This window comes from Peromyscus leucopus, chromosome 7 (genome assembly GCF_004664715.2).
Source record: "Peromyscus leucopus breed LL Stock chromosome 7, UCI_PerLeu_2.1, whole genome shotgun sequence".
NCBI classification, from domain to species: domain Eukaryota; kingdom Metazoa; phylum Chordata; class Mammalia; order Rodentia; family Cricetidae; genus Peromyscus; species Peromyscus leucopus.
The window spans coordinates 64,604,293-64,628,100 of record NC_051069.1 but is presented as its reverse complement, the minus strand read 5'-3'; the positions used below and the strand labels follow the sequence as shown (position 1 = coordinate 64,628,100).

Sequence of the window (23,808 nt, the reverse complement as noted above, 5' to 3'; positions counted from 1 at the left end):
GTAGTTATGAAATAATATTCATTCATTCAACACATACTGACAATCTTTCAAGGGCTTGGCAGCATGTTGAATGCCAGGGTGATGTTGAACCAAGGAACTGAATGGTGCAGCAAGCCATGGCCACACAAGCACAGGAGCACAGTCAGGAGGGGAGTCCAGGCACAAGTCCACTGAATTCTACCAATTTGTAACATTTAAGTCAGCACTTAAATGATTATTTTGTTCTTCCAATGAAGCCTTACAGAATGCAGAAATTTGAAGTGGAGCACTACATGTTTTCTCAATTATTTCTGGTGACCTGATAGTTTCAATTATGAGACAGGTACCATGCATACATACACATACACACACATTCTTTTATCTTTCACTTACTTCAAGGTCTCTGGTGTTTAATGCACAATACATAAACTTTTTTAATATTATGGTTAAAATAACTTTGTCACAATTTGCATTTCAATGATGTTAGAAAATGCCAGATGGATGATGAAGGCAGTGTTGGGCTATTGCTGATGAGCAGCTGTTCTGGTTGGTTGAATATTTCCTTATGATGACCGATATTGAGTCTTTATACTTCTGCACTGGCTTTATATGCCTCTGAAAGGAATTCAGAATTATCCGAATGAATGGAGAGAGATCTATCTGTGTGCAATTGGATAATTCCCAGTGTAACAAACAGCTGTGTGTTGCTAAGACAGAAAGTGACTCTGGAAATGAGATGATTTGACTTTGTGCTCCCTTATTTTGTGTTTCTATTTTTTCAAGTGTTTGAAAACTGCTTACATTAAAATTGTTCTTTTAAGTTCAGTTCAAAATGTCTTTCGTCTACTGTTGTGAAAAGCTGAGCATATATTTTCTTTACTACCTTGACAGTTATGTATTTGAGAACAAGATACATAGTAAAGACATTTCTTCTGGGATTATGCCATTCTTGATTTTATTCCAGAACTGTGGAGGATTATACAGGAAAGCCTTAGTGGATCTCAAATATAATTTATTAATAACCAGCTAATGTGGGCCAAGAACTCAGTTGCATAATTTTGCATCTTCATTGTTTTCCCTCAGTCTTCAACCCCACCTGCGCTTTTGGGAGTTGAGAAATCAACAGTAAGTTTTGAATTCAGAACTCAAATCTGAGGCACGTCTGCTTAAACTCAAAGCCACTGACATGTCTTTAAAACATTGATATTACCCTTCCTATTTATGAGCAGTTGCACCAGGCTTCTCTGGAGAAGGAGGGAAGAGTTTAAGCAGGACACAAACATCTACCAGTAACAGTGCCTAAATGCATAATGCTTTTACTGTTTAAGTTTTCAGGTTTAGGTTACATTTTTCCACAAGCTTTGATAGCACAGACTCCAAAGAATATCTTCAGACTCCTAGGTGTCTGGGATTACTGCACACGTCACAGTAGTATTGAAATCATATTCTATTTATTTTCACCTGGATGTTTTATATGTTTGTTCTAATCCTTTATTATTATTGAGATGAAAGCATACCCTTAAAACCTGAAAACTTGAGTGAAAATTTTGGGATATAGAATATTGTTTCTAATGTAACTTTTAACATTGGGGATAAGGAGATGATTTAGTTGGTAAGGATGCATGTCTTTAAGCCTGATGACCAGAGTTAGATCTCTCTCTCTCTCTGTCTCTCTGTCTCTGTCTCTCTGTCTCTCTCTCTCTGTCTCTCTCTCTCTCTCTCTCTCTCTCTCTCTCTCTCCCTGTCTGTCTCTGTCTCTGTCTCTGTCTCTCTCTCTCTCTCTCACACACACACACTGAATAAATATGAAAAAATAGTTAATCACATCTGGCCTGTCATTCATTTTCTTAGATGTATCCATTGAAATGACAATACTGGCTCATTTGTGAGATAAATGTGCAATTTGTTTTTAAATCCTGAAAGAATGAAGTACTGACCATATATATGCTTTCCCTCTAGGAAGAAATTTTAAATGGAAATTGGTTCTAAGAGAAGTACAAAAACTCACACGCAGACCACATGCACTGCCTTCGATCAGATCATGCACAGATTCACTGCTCAGAAAGTGAGACAGGTTACAAGCTATCGTCCAAGCTTTGGAAGAGGAGATGATTTTTCTTAGGCGCCATCCTCATTCAGATTGTTTATTTCACAATTGACAAGCAGTTCTGTCTGAGCTGAATTCTTAACTAAAAGTCTTCCCAAGGCCTTTTGTTAATTGTAAATTAATAAATCTGCGGTGAAGAAATAAATCTCTCTTTGGGGGTGGGAGAGGATTCTCATTTTGTCTCTTTCTGGGTTTTAGGGTTTGATTTACTTTTGAGTTTTTTTAAAAACTTTAAAAATAAATAGAAATTACAGTGTATAATTTTGTATATTGAATAATTGTGGCAATTGTGATTTTTCCAAACAAATAATGAGTTGAATTTCACATCCAGCTATAAATGAAAGAGATATTAATGGGAGAACATATTTGTTCCATTAGAAGTTAAAGTTAATACAGAGGTGCTAAGTGTTGCTTTCCACAGCAGAGAAAAGATCTCCAATATAAAAGAAAATGTGTTCCCAAAACTGTGTGCCAAAACAAAAAGTAAACAGATTACCTAGAAATTTCATCTATGACTAAATAAAATTTAGCTGCTCAATCACAGAAGATAGAAGAATGTACAGGGATGAATGAAGGTGACCCCCAAACTAAATTTAAAGGGAAATGGGATTGTTGGAGTCCGTGTGCTCAATGCCAGGTGTGTCTTCTGTGGGGATCTCATGTTTTGATGTGGTCTGGTAGAAACTTCCAGTGACAAAAAAGAGTACTAAGAGAAGACATGGTTCATTTCTGACTACTATTAACATGGACAAAAGTTTGTGGGAAGCCTTAAATTATAAAAGAGGAAGTAGAATTTCTCATATTCTTCTAGTTCAGTACCTGTTACCAGCAGTTACCAGGAATTTGAATACACGGTCAGTTTTGAAGTTGATTTAAAATCACACCACACCTTTTTCTTTCTACGAACTCCTGTCAAATCTTTGTGATGATTAAAGAGAGGAATCAGATAACACTGATGTGTGTTAGATGTTGGGCAGTGCCAGTTGTGACTTGTGTGTGTGTGTGTGTGTGTGTGTGTGTGTGTGTGTGTGTGTGTGTAGAGAAGAGAAAGGTTTGACAAAGCAGTACCCGGCTGTTTGTCTAAATTACTGTGAGTTGTTATTATCTGTGGACTAAGCTGGTCGATTTTCCAGAAGTAGGAGGAGAATGTTATCGTTTTGAGAATGCTAAGAATTTTTCATTACTGAATCTTGCTTATGTTCATTTCTTTTATTTCATCTTGCAGAAGCTATGTTACAAATTCCCCCATCAACCTGGAATCAATCAAGAGAGTGAGGAAGAGTAAAATTTTAGTTCTGTCTCCACTAAATGTGTTCTCAATCTTGAATCACTGGGTTGGAGAAAGGGCTCCGGGGTCATGGGCACTTGCAGTTCTTGCAGAGGATCCAAGCTTGGTTCCCAGTATCTCCACATGGTGGTTCACAGCTATCCCTAACTCCAGTTGTCAGGGACCTGACATTGCCTTCTGACCTCCCCTGACATACATGTGGTGTGCATATACACCTGCAGGCAAAACACTCCCACACAAAACAAATAAATTTAAAAACTACATGAGATCTTGAACCACTCATATAGTCTTAAATTTCTTTGTATGCAATTCCTAAAGGTGCAGTGAGATTGAAATATTTCCACGAGCAACATTTAAAGTAGAATATCAAGTGTCAGCTTTAGCAAATCTATGAACTCAGAAGTAGCAAGTTTACCAGTGATATGATTGTAGGCCATGTTGAAGGCACTCTTACAGTTTGTGAGATTTACCATATTCACCCTATAAAATGGAAATTCTTATTATTAGACACATCAGACCTGTAGGTTGCTTTTGTTACATATGTCTGGTGCTTTCTTTCCTTCTATTAACACCACAGACTTTATCATGTATGGCTCATAGCCATACTTCTGTGATCTAATGATAGATAGTCTGTGACTAAGCCTTTCATTTCTATTATTAGTAAAGTATATATTTTATAATTATATAGGAAGACTGTACAGGAAAAGATACTGAAGCAGACCATCAGTGTCTATATCAGGCTAGGCATCTGGCATCTATTACTCTTAGATTATATTTGGTAGTTTTATTGTCTTAATACCTTGGCCACTTTAAGGAGACAATTCAGACAGTACAGGTGTCTTCATGAAAGAATCTGTTCTATATTCCACAGGGTTACTCTCAAATAGAAATGATTGATTTTCTCAGACTGTAATGTGAATTATTGCATATGAGTTTGAACACATTTCATCACTATGCTTACTTTACTATGATCATATTTTCATGTGAGTATGAATACATATCATCATTCTATGCTTGTCTTATTATGATCATGTGGAGCATGAACCAAGATCTACACTATAAAACTGTGTGGGGATCAAGTGTTGAGTCTGTGTTCTGAAAAGCCTCTTCTTTACTTGGTGTTCTTAATGTTTTCATTTAAATAGAACAGGAAATCGGCAAAGATCTCTCCAAAGATTTGTGTACAGCACACAGTGGTCTCTTTTCCCAACTGCATCATCTATGAAATCAAACCTCTGCACTTAGAATGAAAAAAACATTAATAACAACAACAGCACAGTGTTTAAAATAATCAGTGCAGACTGCGAGTACCTAATTGTCTTCAGTTGTTTGTGTAAAAGAGTTCCTTGGTATACTGAGGCCAACTGAATTTTTTTTTTTGAAATGTAGCACACAAACTAAGAATGAAGCAGGAAGGAGGCCTTTCTAACCCTGTAGGGCCTTCAGTTCCTGGTGTTATGCTTTCTGAAGCCTCTGTTTTCCTGACTTGTGAGATCTATGAAGCTTTACATCAGTGGCACTTCAGTTGTTTCACTCAAATGTCCCCAAGAACATTTCTGTACCTGTTATTCTACACCTGTTTTTCTCTCAGTGAAATGATTGAGAAGGGCTGCTGCAGGAACTTGTTGTATAAGCCTGCTAACCTAAGTTCAATCTGTAAAATCCATGAAATGCAGAAGGAAAGAACTGACTCCTCTACATCTGTGATATGGCATTCACATGGCTCTGTCCCACTCACACACACAATAATAAAACAAACAAATAAATAGAATGATGGGGATGAATGGTTACCATATCAATGTACGAATGAATTCAGATGGAGCAGTTATGTATTAAAATGGATAGTAGGTATTTTTAATCAAATAATAAGGTTTTTATTTAAATGAAATATGGCAGTATGAGGGAAGATGAACATATATTAAGAAGAAAAAATGCTTGATGTCTTTTAGGAGTGATATACTTGAATATCATTTATCTGCCATTATTGTGTAATTTTATAAATCATCCTATATAAATAAAAAATTCTACATGAAACATGTAACTAAAGGTCAAAATGTTATGTGTTTGGAAGAAATACTGTCTTAAATTTATTATATACAACTTTGTTTTCCTTTAAATTTTTTTTATGATTTTAAAACCAATACTTAAAGAAAAATTATAAAATAAGAATAAAGAAAAAATTAAAATCTCCTATATTCCTTATTACAGAAATGAGAACACTTAATGATATATGTTTTCTCTGTGCTCACGTGTTTGCATGCTAGATGTTAGTTGAGTCCTCCAAGAAGTGGTTGCTGTTTCCTGCCTGAATTAAACTACATAAACACTATGTACAAGCATACATATATTCATGCATACACATTCACACACACACACAAATCTAGTTTCCAATAATTCCAACTCATGTCATTACTTAGTTTTATTGAATTATCATTGGCCAGTCAGTTTTACTTTTGAATAGAAAATTTTAGAATATAGTTGTCTTATCTGTAATTATTACTTTTAGTTCTGGATTTTGAACGCAGGGCCTTGTGCACCACAGGCAAGCACTCTGCTGATGAGTTGCTCTCTCATTTTCTTCCATTTACTTTTTCCTTCAGATATCTTTCTTTGTTTTCATAACTATTTCTCCTTCAGGTAAAGGTATTTTATAAGGCATTCAGAATTATATACATAATCAGTTACTGTGTTTTATAATATGTTAGTCCAATGTGAGCAAATGGACTCTCCTAAAATATACAGTTCTTAACCCATGGAAGCCCATGATTATTAGCTTACTTGGAAACATATTTTCCCCTGATTTGATCATATTAAATTAAGGATTTATTTAGAGATTATCCTGAATTATCTGGGCTTTTCTAATTGTAAACACATGCAATGGAGAAAGCTATGTGACAAGAGAAGAGAAATTTAGAAATGCAAAGTAGAGAACTTTGAAGATGGAGAAAGAGGAACAGTCATACCATTGCATCCTTTGGTCATCACACATTTTCTCATTGTCTCATCACCACATTCATTGGATGCTCTGTCCACATGCCTTTCCTGTCCTCTAGTAAGCAGAAAATATGTAAGATTACAGTCATTATAAAAAAATATTGTTTTTTTTTGAAATTTTGGTCATCTGTGTATGATAGAACATGGGGACTATGTGTATTATAAGGTAGGGTGTGGCAGAGAGACCATGAATTCCCAATCTAAAAGAAGCATCTTTGAGTATGAGGAAAGCCATGGCTTACTTGGAGGGTTAGTTTTGGCAGGGAAGGATTATTTCCTCATGGTGAGAGGGACTGACTAGGAAGAAATGGATGCAAATTCAGAGCATTTTGATGTTGATAGAATATAGAGAGTATCATGGTGAAAGTGCTTATTTTATGTAAGGAGATCTGAAGAGAACTGAATAGAAAATATTCCACTTTGATATCTGTGAAAATTAGGAACACTTGTAATAGAGTTTGAGTGAATCAGTCGGGTAAGCAGAGGAATGAATCATTTACCAGAAGTGAGAGCCCCCGTCAGCTGGTAAGGAGTCAAGTAATCTTACTCTATGCCTTCCCTTTAGGAATACATGACATTCTAGGCTCACAAGAAATTGGGTGATTAGGTTTATTAAAGAATTAGTGTTTAAGTCAGGTGGTGGTAGTGCACACCTTTAATTCCAGCACTCAGGAGGCAGAGCTCTGAGTTTGAGGCCAGCCTGGTCTACAGAGGGAATTCCAGGACAGCCTGGGCAACACAGAGAAACCCTGTCTCAACCCTCTACTCCCCACAAGAAAGAAGTATGGATTAAAATGAAGCATTAGTAATCTTTTCTCCATTATATAACAAAAATTGGGATTAATTAATTTACAAAGAGGGAAGGTTTATTCTAGCTCCCAGTTGTAGAGGAGTTTGTTAGTGTATAGGTGGCCTGTTGATTTGGATCTGTGGTGGCATATGATGGCAAAGCAGGTAGTATAGCAGAAATACTGGTCTCATGACCAAGAAGTGAATAAGAGGCAAGAAACAGGCAGGTTTCCATCATCTCTTGAGAATAAGTCTCAAATGACCTAAGCATCTCCACCAGATTTCCATCAACCCTCAATAAAGAGAGGGATCAAGCCTCTAGCACACAGGATTTAGAGAGAACTTTTCAGATCCAAACTATAGAAAATACTAAAGTAAGTTTTTGAAATACTTTGGATGAATAGAAGAGAGGCTGAAAAACATATGACCAAGTACTCAAAGTTTTAAAAATGCATTTTTATGTGTTTTGACAAATGAAGAGAGCACATAAAATTTGACAAACATGTACTGGTTAATAATCAAAGATATCAATCAATACATTTAAATTTTTAAATAATTTTTTTCAAGAACATAACTTTTCTTTGGAAACTTACAAAGTCTATAGAGCAAAGTAACCACATTATGAATATCCACCCACAACTAAAAATTGTCTTTAAATAAAAGGCTTCAGAATTCAATCAAGGCATCAGCATGGATCTAACTCTCTTTGTTTTAGGATGCTAGATATACCATAAACTCATAGCAAACTAGAGATCGTTAGCATCTTTGTTCTATACATACCTGTCTATAATAAGAACTAATACATGAAATGGACATATTGATATTTTCACTAGCATATGGGCTATGTGATAAAAATACGTAGAGATTGTAGGGATCTGGGATTCAATTCAAGTTGTAGTTTATATCTTGTTTCTTTTATTTTTTAAATCAATCTCAAAGCAAACATCTTTAAAAATAAGATCTGGCTACAAATCCAAATGATAAACTCTGACTGAAGCCAACCTACTCACTGACTCATGCACCCCACACCTTCTTAGCACTTACATATGTGTTACATGATGCTCTGTTTTACTTTTGTACACATTACAATGGGACATTACAGTTGATTTTCTAGTCACAGAATCTTTTATGATGGTTCAGTGTCTAAAGTATGAACTTTAATCATAAATTAATTTATTAAAAAAAAACATTGGTATTACTTCACCAAGGGCACATTTTCCAAATTCTTAGGTGGGGCTTTTACAATCGAACATATTCCAATTCATAGTTGTCCTAACCACGGTCCTCTTCATCCTCCTCATTCTCCCTGCTGGAATCACTTCCTAAGCAAAAACTGAGTTATTTACTATTTGTACAACACCATAATTTTCTATTTTTTTAAAGACTCCTCTTTATTTATATGGAATCTCCCAGTTTATATACTTAACTCAAATACTGTCCTTCCTAAGGTTTTCTCTGAGCAAAATGACCTGCTCTCTCTAAAGTTCTGTAGTTTTGCAGTGCCTCAATTAGAGCATGGTTAGCTTCACAGGAGGATGCTATTCACTAAGCACTAACCAAACACCAATTATATGTCCTTTCTCTGACTTGGAGCTAGAGAATCCAAGGATACAGTGCTCCTTAATGGCTCATAGCTCACTTGCTGGGCATTGCTTCATATTAATGTGGACTACTTACCATTCCTGCTGATACCAACTCCTTGCTTCTTCTTTTCATCTCAATTCGTCTCCCTGGGATGCATTCTTTTTCTTTTACTTAAAAGCCTCCATTAACATCTTATATGCTATTTTAAATTCTACCCTCTACTTAGTCTCAAATTGGAAACTTGATATTCTGTCTGTAAATCCTGTTTTTTCTGTGCATATCTACAGTTTATACGTGGATTTACTAAGTACAGAGCACAGTGTCGATCACTCACAGGTATTTATGTAATTGTACCGAATGACAATGTATTAGGAACTGGAGCCCCTTTCCCTTAAGCTTCTGTGTATTATTTGATTTTATTTTTTTCCTTTAAGGTATCTAGTATGATTTCCTTTGTCTTTTTCTTGAACTTTTTTCAAGGACACCAAAGCAATGCTTAAATTTCCTAAAATTCAATATTAGACTCTAATCTGTTTACTTCCATTACTCTCATTGAAAATGTTTGTTTTTCTTCAATAGAAAAGCATTTGGAAGAAAACTGGCACATGCATGTTGACTATCAGTAGTTGCTTGGCATTACCCCTGCCCGCGCCGCGCCCGCGCCGGCCCCCCCCCCCCACCGTGCTGGAAGTCCCCACTGAGCCTGCCTTGTCACTGCTGTTGTGTGCTCTATTCGTACAGCCAACACGTGTGGCCACACAACAGAGCACACCCGGCAGCTGCAGAACTCAGATGCCCATGCTGAAATACATTCTGAAGCAGAGATATCTGGATCAGTGGCCGGCTCTTTTTTCTTTCTTTCTTTCCTTTCTTTTTGAGCCTTTCAGGAACTGTTAGGGTTGCCCAGGATGTGGAGTGGCTAATTGTCCAGAGCCTGCTTTCCCTATAATGTTCTTTGGATATTTCTGTTTTAAAGTAAAAACGGAGGTCTTCATAGCAGAACAAAGTTGTACATAGTACAGATTCAGAATTCCAAGTGCCTCGAAGGAAAACTTTAACTGGCCACTAAGTTCCTGTGTGATTTTGAACAAGTTTATAGCCATGATGGTTCTCAGTTTTCCCTTCTGTAAAATGAAAACAGTATCACATACTTAATTTCAAATGAATGAGTTTATATGTGTAAGGCTTGTTGCCCCAGGCTTGACATGGTTATACTGTAAAAGAACTTTCTATTATAATATAAATGCTCCAATAAATTTCAGATACCACTTAAAACATTTTTTTTCTGATTTATCTGATAGTCCTTTTGATTTATTTATAGTTTTGCTTTTTCTACTCATATTTCTGTTCAGTATGGTTCTTCATCCAAAGTCAATATACACTGGGCTTAAGCTTGTTGAATTTAGATCAAGTTATTAGAGTTTCCCTACCTACTCTATATCTTTCTAAACCATAACACAGTATTACCAATTCTAAAGTATGATCTAAAACAAACATCAATTTGCTTAGTCAATTAAAGATAATTTAGTAAAGTGTGAGGGAGAGCAGAAAGCTGTGAGTTTCTATATGTTCTAAAAGCCACCCACAGGGTGTATTCCTGGGCTTCTGAACCAACCATTGCCATGAAAATTATCAAGTGAATATGCATGCCCAGTCCTACATTATTCCTGTCAATTATTTTCACCCATGTTAAAAAATGTACATCTGAAGCACTTTCAGTGTCCCAGATATAACTCTAGATCATGAGAATATTTCAGTGACTAAACCAACCAAATGCCCTGCTGTTATATAGCCTTCAATAAATAAGTAAAGCACAGAGAAAGAAAAGAGCTGAAATGTGTGATAGAGAAAAGGAAACTGGAGAAGGAAAATGGGCAATGTCATGATAGACAGTAGAAGTATTCTGGAAGGGAGTGGAAAGAATGTAAGAGGCAGGGGATGGGGGAGAGTGAAGAGTGTTATGGAGTGCTGTGTTACGGACTACCGTATTCACAAACTCACAGAGCTGTGATTATCTGAAAATGACAGACACAGGATGGCACCTATCAACTTTCTGCAATGGGCTTAAGAGACCCCACCTCTTCTGAGGAGCTATTAGCAGTTAATAGTCTCTAGAGGAAAATAATTTTATTCAGTGGTATAGTCATGAATATGCTGTCCAAGCTTCAGTAAATAATCCCTACCTGTACTTATTCATGTGACCCTAACTAAACTCAGTGTGTTACACACAAAAACACACAAACAAAGGCATGGAAGTAGGAGGAGATTTGTGTAGAAGTAGTCAGGAAGCTCTTGCTGTGAGAAGACAGCTTTGAGACAAGATTTGGAAGAGCAAAGGGAGAGAGATTTGTCTTTCATTTGTGGAAAGAATACTGTTGGCAGAGCAATGAGAATATGGCAAGGCATTAGAGATGGGTGTGCCTGGCATGCTATTACAAGTACTTGGATTTTATACTGAATGATTTTTGAGAACCCTGGGCAGCTTTGGGTGATCTGCCTAGGTGAGCAGATTTACCATGAATGACAGTTGTGGTTTGGGTAAGGACAGTGATGGAAAAACTCAGTTTGGGGTAAGAATGAAGTCTGAAAGATGATTTAGGACACTGTGATAAACACACATTTTAGAGCTAATGGGATCCCCTTCTTTAATCTACTTAACAGAATTTGTGTGTAAGTCATCAAAACAAACAAAAGCTCATTCAAATACATAGATCCAATTAGGATTTTAGAAATAATTGAATAAATTTTATTATAGGAAAACTTTTTTTATCACATTACAATAATTCCAAGTTTAATGTAAAATATATAGATTGATACTTTAGCATGAAACTTAAGGCAAACACAAATAAAAATAACCTTAAATATGACTGAAGTGATAATCCACCATCTCATGTTAAGTTTTACTTCAGTTCACGTGTCATAAATCATATATACATTAATGCCCGAAACATTTTTTGGAAATGGTTTTCTCTTTCATAGGCCTATCTCATGTAGAAAGGCATAAAAATCTTGGTTTGTTATTTTTGAATGGAGGATTTGATGAGAACTGTGAGTCAATGGTACCCTGAAGAGCAGGACACAGCCTTTAAGTGAGAAGCGCTACATCCTACTCACTCAGTTATCGAAACACTATCCCACTGCAAATGGCAGCTAAGGCTCTCCTAGGTCAAATGGTGGAAACCACTGTGTTGATGATACCGAAGATTGACAATACTGTTTCCATGGCATCCACAGTCACACCCTTCTATTAAAAAAAAAAAAAAAAAAAAACTTCACAAAAGTTTATTGAATTATTTGAAGATATTTTTGTATTATGAAAATTTGTTCTTTAGTAATGAATTCACACAAATCTATATGTATCTCATAGATTTGAATATCTTTCCTATATAAAATGATTCTATTGAAGTAATCAATTTTCAATGAATAGTCTAAGAATTTTTAAAGTCTTCTAAAAATCCAGCTAGTAAATTTTTAATTAATTTTTCATAAAATATATTTTGATCTTATTTTCCCTCCCCAAACTCCTTTCATATTCTTCTCACCTCCCTACTGATCCAACTTCATAAAAAAAAAATAAAAAACAAAAAATGCAAATTAAAATAAGCAAACTAAGAAAAAACAGTAAGAAAACAAACAAAAGAACATAAAGTGCACAATAAAGCACATAGCCCATTTTGTATTGGCTAATTATACCTGAATATGTGGCCTGCTCTGGAATATGATTAATATACTTAGTGATACTCTATTGGGAAAAAATGATGTTTCCCTTTGCCAGTAGGTATCAATTGTAAATAGCTCTTAGAGGTGGTACTTCGTGTCTCCTTCTTTTTCTCAGTGCTAGGGTTTTGTTTGGTTTGAGCCTGTGCAGGGTTTGTGCATGCTGTCACAGTCTCTGAGTTCATGTGTGTCAGCCCTGTTTCTGGAAGACATTGGAGTCATCCACCACCTCCATATCTTATAATATTTCCTCTTCCTTTCCCACACAAATCCTGGAACCTTGAGGAGAACAGTTTGATATAGATATCCCATTTAGGGCTGAGTGCTCCAAAGTCTCTCACCCTCTGCACACTGTTCAATCATGACTCTTTGTGTAAATTCTCATTTACTGCATGAAGAAAATTCTCTGATGAGGGCTGAGCAAAACTCTGTTCTACAGGCACAAAAATATATTATTAGAAGTAATTTATTGCTGTTTTCAGCTAGCAAATATTTTAGATTTCTATGGGTTATATAGTCTCTGATATAAGAGCATATAAAAACAGCCACAGACAACACCCAAAGGTTGGATGTGGTGTGTTCCACTAAGATTTTTGTTTACAAGAAGTAGTCAAATCCACTCCCTTGGTTGTAGTTTAATGACTAATGTTCTAGAGGTTTAACAGCTTCAGTTAAGAAAATCAATGGGGGTAGGGGCTGGAGAGATGGCTCAGCTGTTAAGAGCACTGACTGCTCTTCCAGAGGACCTAGGTTCAATTCCCAGCACCCACATGGTAGCTCACAACTGTCTGTAACTTCAGTTCCAGGAGACCCACCACCCATGGCAAAACACCAATGCACATTAAAAACAAAACAAAATCAGCAAACGAAAACAAAAAAACCAACCAACCAACCAACCAAAACAAACAAACAAACAAATGAAAAGAAACTTTCAATTTAAAAGGAACTGGTAAATACTAATTATTGAAATTTGAATGTGGAGTCAGATGTGATTCTGTATGATGACCTTCCCTTCCATAGTGATCTCCACATTGCTGTTTTCTTTCAGTAGAGGAATATCTTTACCAACATTCAGGGTCCAGGACATTTTCAGAAGCTCATTGATCTAACTCATGTATGTGAGTCTTTTATGTTTTAACACATGTCACTATGGCTGATATACTTTGACTGCTGTTATTTCTTGAATAATTCAACAACTTTAACCTTTTGATTTGTACAGAATATTAGAGAGGATTCAGGATATATTTCTCTATGTCAAATTAGAAAAACTTCAATTATATTTAATTCACTTTTCAGCCTGTCTCTTTGCACTAATTGCAACCGTATAAGGGGCGCTAGCTAATATGGGATGTTCTTTGAGCCCACTTCTAATGCTTGTGTTGCTCCAATGGTCCTCTTCTTGAGGACATGTCTGGGCCCTGTGTGGACATATGGCATCATTGGTCATGTGCTTCTGGGTTTGATGAGCACCTTGGCTATTGTAATGTCTGACCCAATGGTTTCATTTTGTCACTGTATAGCTATGTTCTCTTGAGGAACTGTAAGCCTAAACCCACCTTCTTTCCATGCTTTTAGACAAGAAACATTGGTGTTCAGTCCAGGGACTAGTAAGAGAAATGTTTTGATTAATATAAAAAATTAAGCTATTTAGCTTTATCCTTTGCTGTTTACCCCTTCAAACATTACCCACCTTTCCCCAACTATAGTAATATGAAGGCAACATGAACCTACCACAGGTGGCCACAGTTCACCTTCAGTCTTGTCCTCCCCAATCAGTAACTGTTTCAGGCACTTACAACCTTTGAATTTGTGATACACCATTTATGGTTTTTGTGCAAATTAATGCATTTCTTTTGGGGAGGTGGTCTTTATAATATAAATTTAGTTCAAAAGAGTGGTTTTTAGACTTAAAAGACAGGCAGATTTTGATTTTTCTATTTTTTGTTTTTGTATTTATTTAAAACATGGTCTTTCTTTGTTGACCTTGAACTTATTATGAGGCAAGGCTGGCCTCTAGCTCACACTTCTCCTCCCTCAAGCTTCTGAGTAAAGCATTATGGGTGTTCACTACCACTCTTGCAAACTGTATATTTTATTACCATTATTTTCTATATAATTGAGTGAATAGTGGTTAATATCATAAAAATAACTTAAAATTCAAAAAATGAAGTAAGTGAAATGGTTCAAGTAAGATACATTTCATGGGGAAAATCTACATAGACATTAAGATGTTTCGCTGTGATGTATGTGAAACTACAGAAAAAGAACAGCATTAGTGTGCTTTAGTGACAAATGTTCATGTTAATTTCAGTTTCTGTTTATTTTCTATTTCTGAGGTGGCATTTCAAGGTTGTGTTTAAAGTATTTTAAGAGATTTACAAAGAGAACAGATTTTTAAGTGAGTCATAATTCAAATATTCCCTAAGTAAAAACTGATGGAAATATTTCTCTTCTATAGTCTCTTAAAAAGTTCATCTGTGGAAGGCTAAATAGTTACCAATGGAATGAAGGAATGAACCATGAACATTCACAGAAAATACTTCTTGCTATAGCATCATTTTTAGTTAAGGGCTACAGGGTGAAGTAGAGTGCAATATACTTTTACAGGGAATACCCCCTGCTATGGCATCATTTTTGGTGAGGTGTGGGTTTATCACACGGTAAGTATGCAAAATTATCTGAGTGAGATGAACCTCACAAAATTGTTTCATCCACCTTTCAAATTAAAGACCCAGGCTTAGCAAAACTAAAGATGTCTATTGAGTTCACTCTACAGTGGGGTATGATTGTTATGCTCTTAATTGGATCCCATTAAACAGAAAAAAAAAAAAAACCCTAAAACTTTGGAAAACAGTGAGACCATAATCTTTTATGTGGTAATGATTACTTTCTTTAGATAATAAAATCTAGTTTGTTATCACTCCAAAGAAGAGATAAAATGGTTTGTTTTTGAGACAGGGTTTCTCTCTGTAGCTGTGACTGTCCTGGGACTCACTCTGTAGAGCAGCCTGGCCTCAAACTCACACAAGTACCTGCCTCTGCTTCTGAGTGCTGAGATTAAAGGCATACACCACCACCATCCAAGAAAAGATAAAATGGTAAGAATAATTCTGGATGATTGTCATGGGTTCAGTAGATTTGTTTTGAATTCTACTATGAAAGGAAGATTCTTGTCTCATAGATGTCTAGGAGTTTTCAAGAGTTGCTTAATAAGATACTCCATGGTTCTAAGATGTTCTTAGTGAAGGCTGCCAGCCTTTTAGCTTCTACTTTCCACTAAGTCTATGCAGCACAGGTTCCATTCAAGCCCAACTTTTCCCCATTCACAAAACTCCATGAAGTACTTCACTTCTTTGCTTGGGTCTGTGCTACCTGGTGTGCTTTCTTTGCTCATTTACACTTTTATAGACATTTTGATTATTTCTGCCTCCATCGTGCCCCCCAGAAAGAGGATTACAGTCATCTTTTACATCGACTACGAGTTTGCCCATTCCTTTTGAAAGATGCTGTATTTGTACATTAAGCTGACCTTACTCTAACTGTGATCCATGCATACATTCTGAGACATGGCCCCTCCATTGGATTTGACATTGCTCCTCTGATGTTAATCTCAGACGTTCCTTGAGCATTCTGTTTGCCATTATGTAGATTGTTAGGATACAGAATTCTATTGGCCCATGTTGTGAAACAAACATCTGTGGCAGGAGCACTAAAAGAAGTGAGTGCAATGTCTGATAGAGATGTTGTTAAGGTGACAGACCAGAATAATTCTAGAGTCACCTACCAGTTATAGACAAATTATCTCAAATAAAAATTTTTCTCTGGTTTTCAACAAGAATCTATCAATTTTGGGGTTAAATATTAAGACTTCTAAAATGAAAATGAGTAAGGTGTGTGTATATTTGCACATGAATACTATGTCACTTGTTCTTACAATTAGGGAATTTTGAACTCAATACAGGTTACTCTTATTAAGTAACATGGTATTTAATGGCCATAGCCTTTCTCCATAATATCAGTTATCAACTGAACATCTCATGAGTAAGAATATTAAAATGGCCAGGTAGTGGTGGTGGAGCTCTGTGAGTTTGGGAACAAAGCAAGTTCCAGGACAGCCAGAGTGGTTATACAAAGAAACCCTATCTGGAAAAACCAATAAAACAAACAAATAAACAAACAAACAAAAGAATATTAAAATGATAATTATTCAGGAATTTAACTCACAATATGATAGGACCACCATGCTGGTAATAATGATGATAACAATAAAGCAATGATATCTCTCATAGAGTATTCCCTTTATAAGCATTTTATGTATGACTCATAATAAAGGACCCAGTAGATATGTTTTTTAATTCTATTTTTTAAGTACAGAAAAGTAACTCAAAACTAGTAATACTTGAGCACTTGCTCAAGGTCGAGTGTAATAACTTATAAAAGCTTGAAAATGAAAACATTGTGTCCTTAGATCATCTACTGCCAAGGTCTTGGCTACAGTATTAAAAAATATTTTACTTGAATATGTAAAAGACTGGCAGGAGTTTTAAGACTTCAGCTAGGAAATTTGTATTTTGCATCTAACAACTATTTTTTTTTCACTGCAAGACATTGTAAGTTTTTGCTTTCTCTACTCCTGTTTTATCATGGCGAAAAATGCCTAAGGCACACTGTTAATTCAAAATTTACAGTTGACACAGATTTGCCATTATATATTTTTTCTTTAGGCAGTGTATTAAACCAGAGCTCCACAAGGAAATTCTTTTCCCCCAGTTTTCAATTCATCATCTAGAATGTTATTATTGTTTTCTAAAAGAATTCTCAGGCAATCATGAACCATTTTTGAAGATCATGGGTCATCCGAAATATGGAATAGTTTAGAAAGCCTAAGTGGCCTGTTCTTTTCAGATAAAACTACACTAAATCTTTATATCTATATTCTATCAATCTAACATGTTTTGCCTTAGAACTCAGACAAATTTGAATTACGCATTTTTGAAGTAAGTTCAGAGCTCTAGCAAATGAAAAAAGATTTAATATTAAAAAAATGTTTAAAATAATCAACATGAGAAAAATCAGGTTCTGAATTCCTATGCACTCACTTTGCATTTGCTTGTTGCAATTTTGAATTTCCAGGCTGTGGTAAAGACTCACCTTTCCAGTGAAGCACTTCAAAGGCCTTAGTCATATCTGCCTACTGTTATTTCCTGCTCAATGGCTAAATAATGATAGCCCAAAAGAACTAGGCAAAGAACACCCACCCAGGTAGAACTGTCAGTAAACAATGTGTGTCTAGCACCTTTTGAGATGCTGTGGTGGTTTGAATAAGAACGGCCCCCATAGGCTCATATAGTTGTGGCCTTGTCGGAGTAGGTGTACTCTTGTTGGAGGTATCTTGGGGGTAGGCTTTAAAGTTTCAAAAGCCCATATCAGGCCAGTCTCTCTCTCTCTCTCTCTCTCTCTCTCTCTCTCTCTCTCTCTCTCTCTCTCTCTCTCTCTGTCTCTCTCTCTTTCTCTGTGCCTGCCTGTGGATCAGGACATAAATCTCTCAACTATTTCTCCATTTCTCCAGTGCCATGTGTATGACCATGATCCCAGTCATAATGGTAATGGTCTAAACCTCTGAAAGTGTAAACCAACCTCCAGTCAAATACTTTCTTTTATAAGAATTGCCTTGGTCATGGTGTCTCTCTACAGCAATAGAACAGTTACTAAGACAAATGCCAACCAACCAACACAGCAGAGCCATTTACAGGGATTGATGTGCACTGCCATTATTCCCCATTTAGGCCACACTAAGCTAGCACATGTTTAAAAGGCTGCCTGAGACCCCAAGAAAGACATGGAGAAATGGATGAGATCTACATGAACAGTCTGGACATGAGTGGGAACAATGAAGGTCGAGGGAAAGAGAGTGGGTGATCCTAGCTGGATCAAGAAAAGAGAGGGAGAACAAGGTATAGGAGACCATGGTAAATGAAGACCACATGAGAAAAGGAAGAAACAAAGAGCTAAAGAGGCCCACAGAAATCCACAAAGATACCCCCACAAAAGACTGCTGGCAATGGCCGAGAGACAGCAGGGACTGACCTACTCTGGTGATGGGATGGCCAAACACCCTAATAGTTGTGCCATAAACCCCATCCAAGGACTGAGGAATCTGGATGCAGACATCCATGGCTAGGCCCCTGGTGGAGTGCTGGGAGTCTAATTAGTGAGAAAGAGGAGGGTTTATATGAGCGAGAATTGTTGAAGCCAAGGTTGAATAAAGCACAGGGACAAATAACCAAATGAATGGAAACACATGAACTATGAACCAAAGGCTGAGGGCCCCCAACCGGATCAGGCCCTCTGAATAGGTGAGACAGTCGATTGGCTTGATCTGTTTGGGTGGCATCTAGGCAGTGGTACCAGGTCCTGGGCTCATTGCATGAGTTAGCTGTTTGAAACCTGGGACTTATGCAGGGACACTTGGCTCAATCTGGGAGGAGGGGACTGGACCTGCCTGGACTGAGTCTATCAGGTTGATCCCAGTCCTCGGGGGAGACCTTGATCTGGAGGAGGTGGGAATGGGGGGTGGCCTGGGGGAAGGGGAGGGGCCAGGAAGGGAGAGAATAAGGGAATCTGTGGCTATTATGTAGAACTGAATAGTATTGTAAAATAAAAAATAAAATAAAATAAAAAAGGCTGCCTGAATCTGCTTGGGAGGCATCCAGACAGTGGGACTGGGTCCTGTCCTCAATGCATGAGCTGGCTGTTTGGAACCTGGGGCTTATGCAGAGATACTTCACTCAGCCTGGGAGAAGGGGACTGGACCTGCCTGGACTGAATCTACCAGGTTGAACTCAATCCTCAGGGGAGTCTTTGCCCTGGAGGAGATGGGAATGGGGGAGGGGGCTGGGAGAAGGGGGGGGAGCTGGAAGGGGGAGAACAAGGGAATCCATGGCTGATATGTAAAATTAAATTTAATTATTAAATAAAAAAAAAGGCTGTCTGAAGAAAAAAACTCACTGAAGGCACCTATTCATCTCCAGGACTTTCCGTCAACTGACAGCTTATTTTCCTATTTGCTCTGCTTTATTCTTTCTGTGGTCACCTTTGCCATTGTTTGTTGTTCTTTTCTCAATCCCCTTCTTTGGCAGTCCTTGTTAGATTATAGCACTCATTCAGGTTAACTTTCAGTTCTCTACCTTCAAATCCTCCAAAATTTTCTTTGCTGCACTTTTATTAATTTTATTGTTTGATCATTTAATATAAGAATATAATGTGTTCTGATTATTCTCTGCTCAAGTCCATTTCCCTTTTATCTAGGACAACTCTCCCTTACCCCTACCTATCTCTTTCCAAGGCTCATGACTTTGACTTTGCTTAGTGATCCATTTGGTTTAGGCAGGTACAACTGTGTGATTATTTATTTGGAAGTGTCCATTACACTTTGGTCATCAGTAGGCACACAACTCAAGACACTTTGTCACTCCCTGAATCCATCAGTAGCTAATAGTTTATCAGTAAGGGTAGGGCTCTACTTTCTATCCTTGCCTGTGTTGATGTATCTGTTCTTGGCAAAGAGAGTGCAGCAGACATCTGTAGCTACTATGAGTTCATGATTGTAATGGCTACATCTATCCCAGGAGATGACATTTCATGGCCCTTCTTCCTATCTTCTTACCAGCTCTTATATTTTTCCTCAATGTAACTCTTCTAGTCTTAATCAGAAACAGTAGAACACAATGGGAAAGCATGGATCTCTCTTTTTCCACAATAGGGAGGCTCACTGAATTGGTTTCATCTTTTCTATTCTCAACCCATTGTTCCCTTTTTAAAGCCATGATGGTGCCAGTCTGTGGAGCTGTGAGTTAAGAAGGGCAGGAAGTAAACATCACACCATCTGAAAGTTCTGCTATGGAGAGAAGGAGGCTCCTTGCCTATTTCTGCCTACTGATTCTATCTCAGTTACAAGACTCTGTGTGGCTGTTTATATACCTTGATCTTTCTTGGCTGTCTTGCTGTCCTTGGTCAAACAATAAGGTGAAGTTACACATAACACTATCTTCCTTCTACAGGAATAGATTATCCTTATTCTTGGCAAGAGGCAACAAGTATGTAAGTCAATGTTTATAGCTAGATGTGTTTGGATTAATTATAAAAATGTATTCTAAATCCTGATGAATTCATTATAATACAGATAATTGCTTGAGTGTTTTCATGGGGATTTACCAAAAGAAAATTTAAGACTTCAGGAATTTTTTTGTGTTTGGTTTGTGGGTTGGATAGATTTTCTTTTCCTGATCTAGGACATACTTCAGTGAAGTATTAAGAGTAAATTATTCATACTTTCTCATGTTATACTTGCATAGAATCTGGAAGATTCTTAATTCATTTGCCTTCACTTGCCAATTATCTTATTTTATCTATAAAATAGGGTTGGGGAGTCAAGAAGCACAGCCCTGGTAGAAATCAGAATGTTAGCAAGTGTGACAATTAGTAACCAGATATGGAGAAGACAAAGAGGAGAAGATACATATCACAGACATTAACCATTCCTCTCTTAATTGGACCAGGGTCACTGCATAGGGTGTGGCTACCCTTGGCCTATGCCATTCTAGTCCTGTCTGAAAGGGGTTACAAAGAAGAAGCTGATATCAGAATGTTAACAAGTGTAGTAATTAGTAACTAAAGATTGAGAAGATGAAGAGGATGGCATTTACAATATATACTGTACATACTAAAAGTTCCATGTCAACCTTTGGGCATACCCTTTCCTATACTCTTAATTCTATCTGTAAGATGTTTCAAAGAAACTGTTATCAGTACTTTTACTGTGATATCAGTTGATACTAATGTTAATTTACTTAGTATTACTGCTATTCCACCTCTAAGACAAATTGCTAAACTGTCTTATAAATGAAATAACCAGAGCCCTAGATCAGGGAAATAGTGAGAGCCACCAGCCAACCTACCTCACCAACTCTGCAGCTTCCAAAATGCCATGACTTCCTGTCTACTCAGGCTTTTATTACCTTGCTGTTCTGCCCTCTCATTGGCTATCTTAGCCCAGCTACCTCACTTCCTTGTCACTGCCTGTCTGAACAGACCTCCAGGTCTCTATGGTTGGTACTGGGATTAAAGGCATGTGTCACCACGCTTGTCTCTGTTCCCTACTATGACCTTGAACACACAGAGACCATGTCTGCTAAGTGATTGGATTAAGGGCCTGTGCTACCACTGCCTGACTTATATGTTTACTTAAAATGGTTTGCTATTTCTTCTAATCTCCAGGCAGACTTCATTAAAGCACAAATAAAGTATCACCACATTTCAGCACAAATAAAATATCACCACATCCACTCTCCTATATTATTTTTAAATCAGCATTTAATGGGTTTTACACATTAAAAAAAAAAAAAAACAAATAAAAACACACATGCAGTAAAGCCCCTAAAGTAGACATAGAAAAATATGATGCAACCTTCACCTACACAAACACATTCTTCTGCCTGTCTATCATTACCTTGGGCACTGAATTGTTTTGAGATTGGACACATGTGTATAATACCATCCACAATATCATTTGCTAGATTTCTGAAAATACATTATGCAATGAGCAAAAAAACCATTTCTACAAATATAATGCTAACCAGAAATGAAAGAGACCAAAGAAGGTATGCCAAAATAAGTCAAAGGAAAAATTTCCCCTCTATGCTTTGCCATACATACTCTTCTTGGAACAATTATATAATGTTACAGTATATAAGACATAAGCAAAGAGATCCTGAGTTCTGTGATTTGATCTTGCTAATTAATCAAGCAGAGTGAGACAGTCACTAGAACCCTGGTGTGCAGCATGATAAACATGTATTCAAAGCTGGTTAGTCAAATGCACAGAAAGATAACCTACAGTTTGTGGGTGGCATCTGAGGCAAGAGGCTATCTCATTGGGTTTGAGTGTCAACTTTGAGATCTGAAGCATTCTTTAAATAAACAGCTGTGGAACTGATTGATATACTGAACACCCTGCTGGTATCTGCTGGACAATTAGCAATAGAGTTATTCAGTTGATATGTTTGCACATAGTTTGGTGAACTAGAAATCAAAGAGTGTTCTGGGAGAATTGCCACTGATGGAGCAAAAGCACCTTGGTTTGTTTTTCTCTGTGGCCCAAATTTAACAAACTTGCAGAGCTGGTTTGCTCAGAAATAAGAAGTTACTTGTTTTGTTTTGCTTTGCTTTGCTTGGAGACAGGGTCACACTGTGTAGCTCCAGCTGGCCTGGATGGAACTTGCTACTTAGACCAGGCTAGAAGTCATGGAGATCTGCCTGCCTCTGCCTTTGCCTCTCAAGTGCTGAGAACAAAGGGAAAAGTCACCATGCCAGACTAGAAGCATTTTAAATTAGAAACATCTTATAGTAGTTGAAATTGAAACATTGATAATATGCCCAAACTATTCACTCGCTTTAGAAGCATTAAGGATCAAAATGCTTTTGCTAAGTCACATAAATGATACAAAGGCATCTCAGACTGAAAGTTAGAGCTCCTCGAATATAGAAAGATAGGACTTACCCCTGTCTGTATCATACAGGAAGACAAAACAATTCCATTCATAGTGGTCCAGCAGGCTCAGGAGTGCACCTCTCAATGAAGGCCTTAGCTGCAGCACGAACTGGCTCTCCCCTTCAGTGGGGAAGCTGGGCGTGATGAGGGAGATGTGTAGGGCACTGCAGAATGAGGTCAAGGTGTGCACTGACCTCTTGTCATAGAGTCCAAAAATGGCAAACACTCCTCTAGAATACTGGGAACAGACTGGGGAAAAAACAAACAGAGAAGGCTATCACTAATTGTTATACTCCAAAACTGGCCACTTGAAGTCTATAGCCTGTGAAGGTTTAAAAGAAAATCACTGAAATGTTAGCAATTTATGATATGGAATTGTGTGTGTGTGTGTGAGGACCCAAAACAGCTTGACCATACAGCTGCCATGACAGGCTTAGAAGCCCACACACAGCTTCTGGCAGAAAAGACCTGGACCCAGGAAAAGCCATAAGCTGACCCCACCCAGTGGGGCCTGCATCTAAGAAGAAATACTTGACATTGCAAACATTCCCTACACTTCAAAGAAATGTCAGCCAATCAGGGTCCTGAACCCTGGAAATCCCCTCACTCCAACCTCTGCTATGATAAAAACCCCATCCTGCCTGGGCTTTGGGCTCTCTGCTCTCACTGCTGTGTAGGACAGGGAGCCCAAGCCCTGAGCTTGAAAATAAGGGCTCTTTGCTTTTACATATGGGATTTGGTCTCTGTGGTGGTCTTTTGGGGGTCCTCACGATCTGGGCATAACATTTAGGGGATTATCCA

The 23,808-nt window shown here is 37.4% G+C and overlaps 1 protein-coding gene across 11 annotated transcripts in view; it reads right to left on the bottom strand.

The window, feature by feature from the left end:
- The window catches only part of Gria4 (glutamate ionotropic receptor AMPA type subunit 4), a 397,921-nt gene that overhangs the window by 212,327 nt on the left and 161,786 nt on the right, over positions 1–23,808 (bottom strand). For all 11 annotated transcript variants that reach the window (XM_037207784.1, XM_037207785.1, XM_037207786.1 and 8 more), the window contains one exon: positions 23,017–23,256. In XM_037207784.1, coding sequence (XP_037063679.1) covers positions 23,017–23,256 — 240 coding nt within the window. The remainder of the gene's footprint in view (positions 1–23,016; positions 23,257–23,808) is intronic.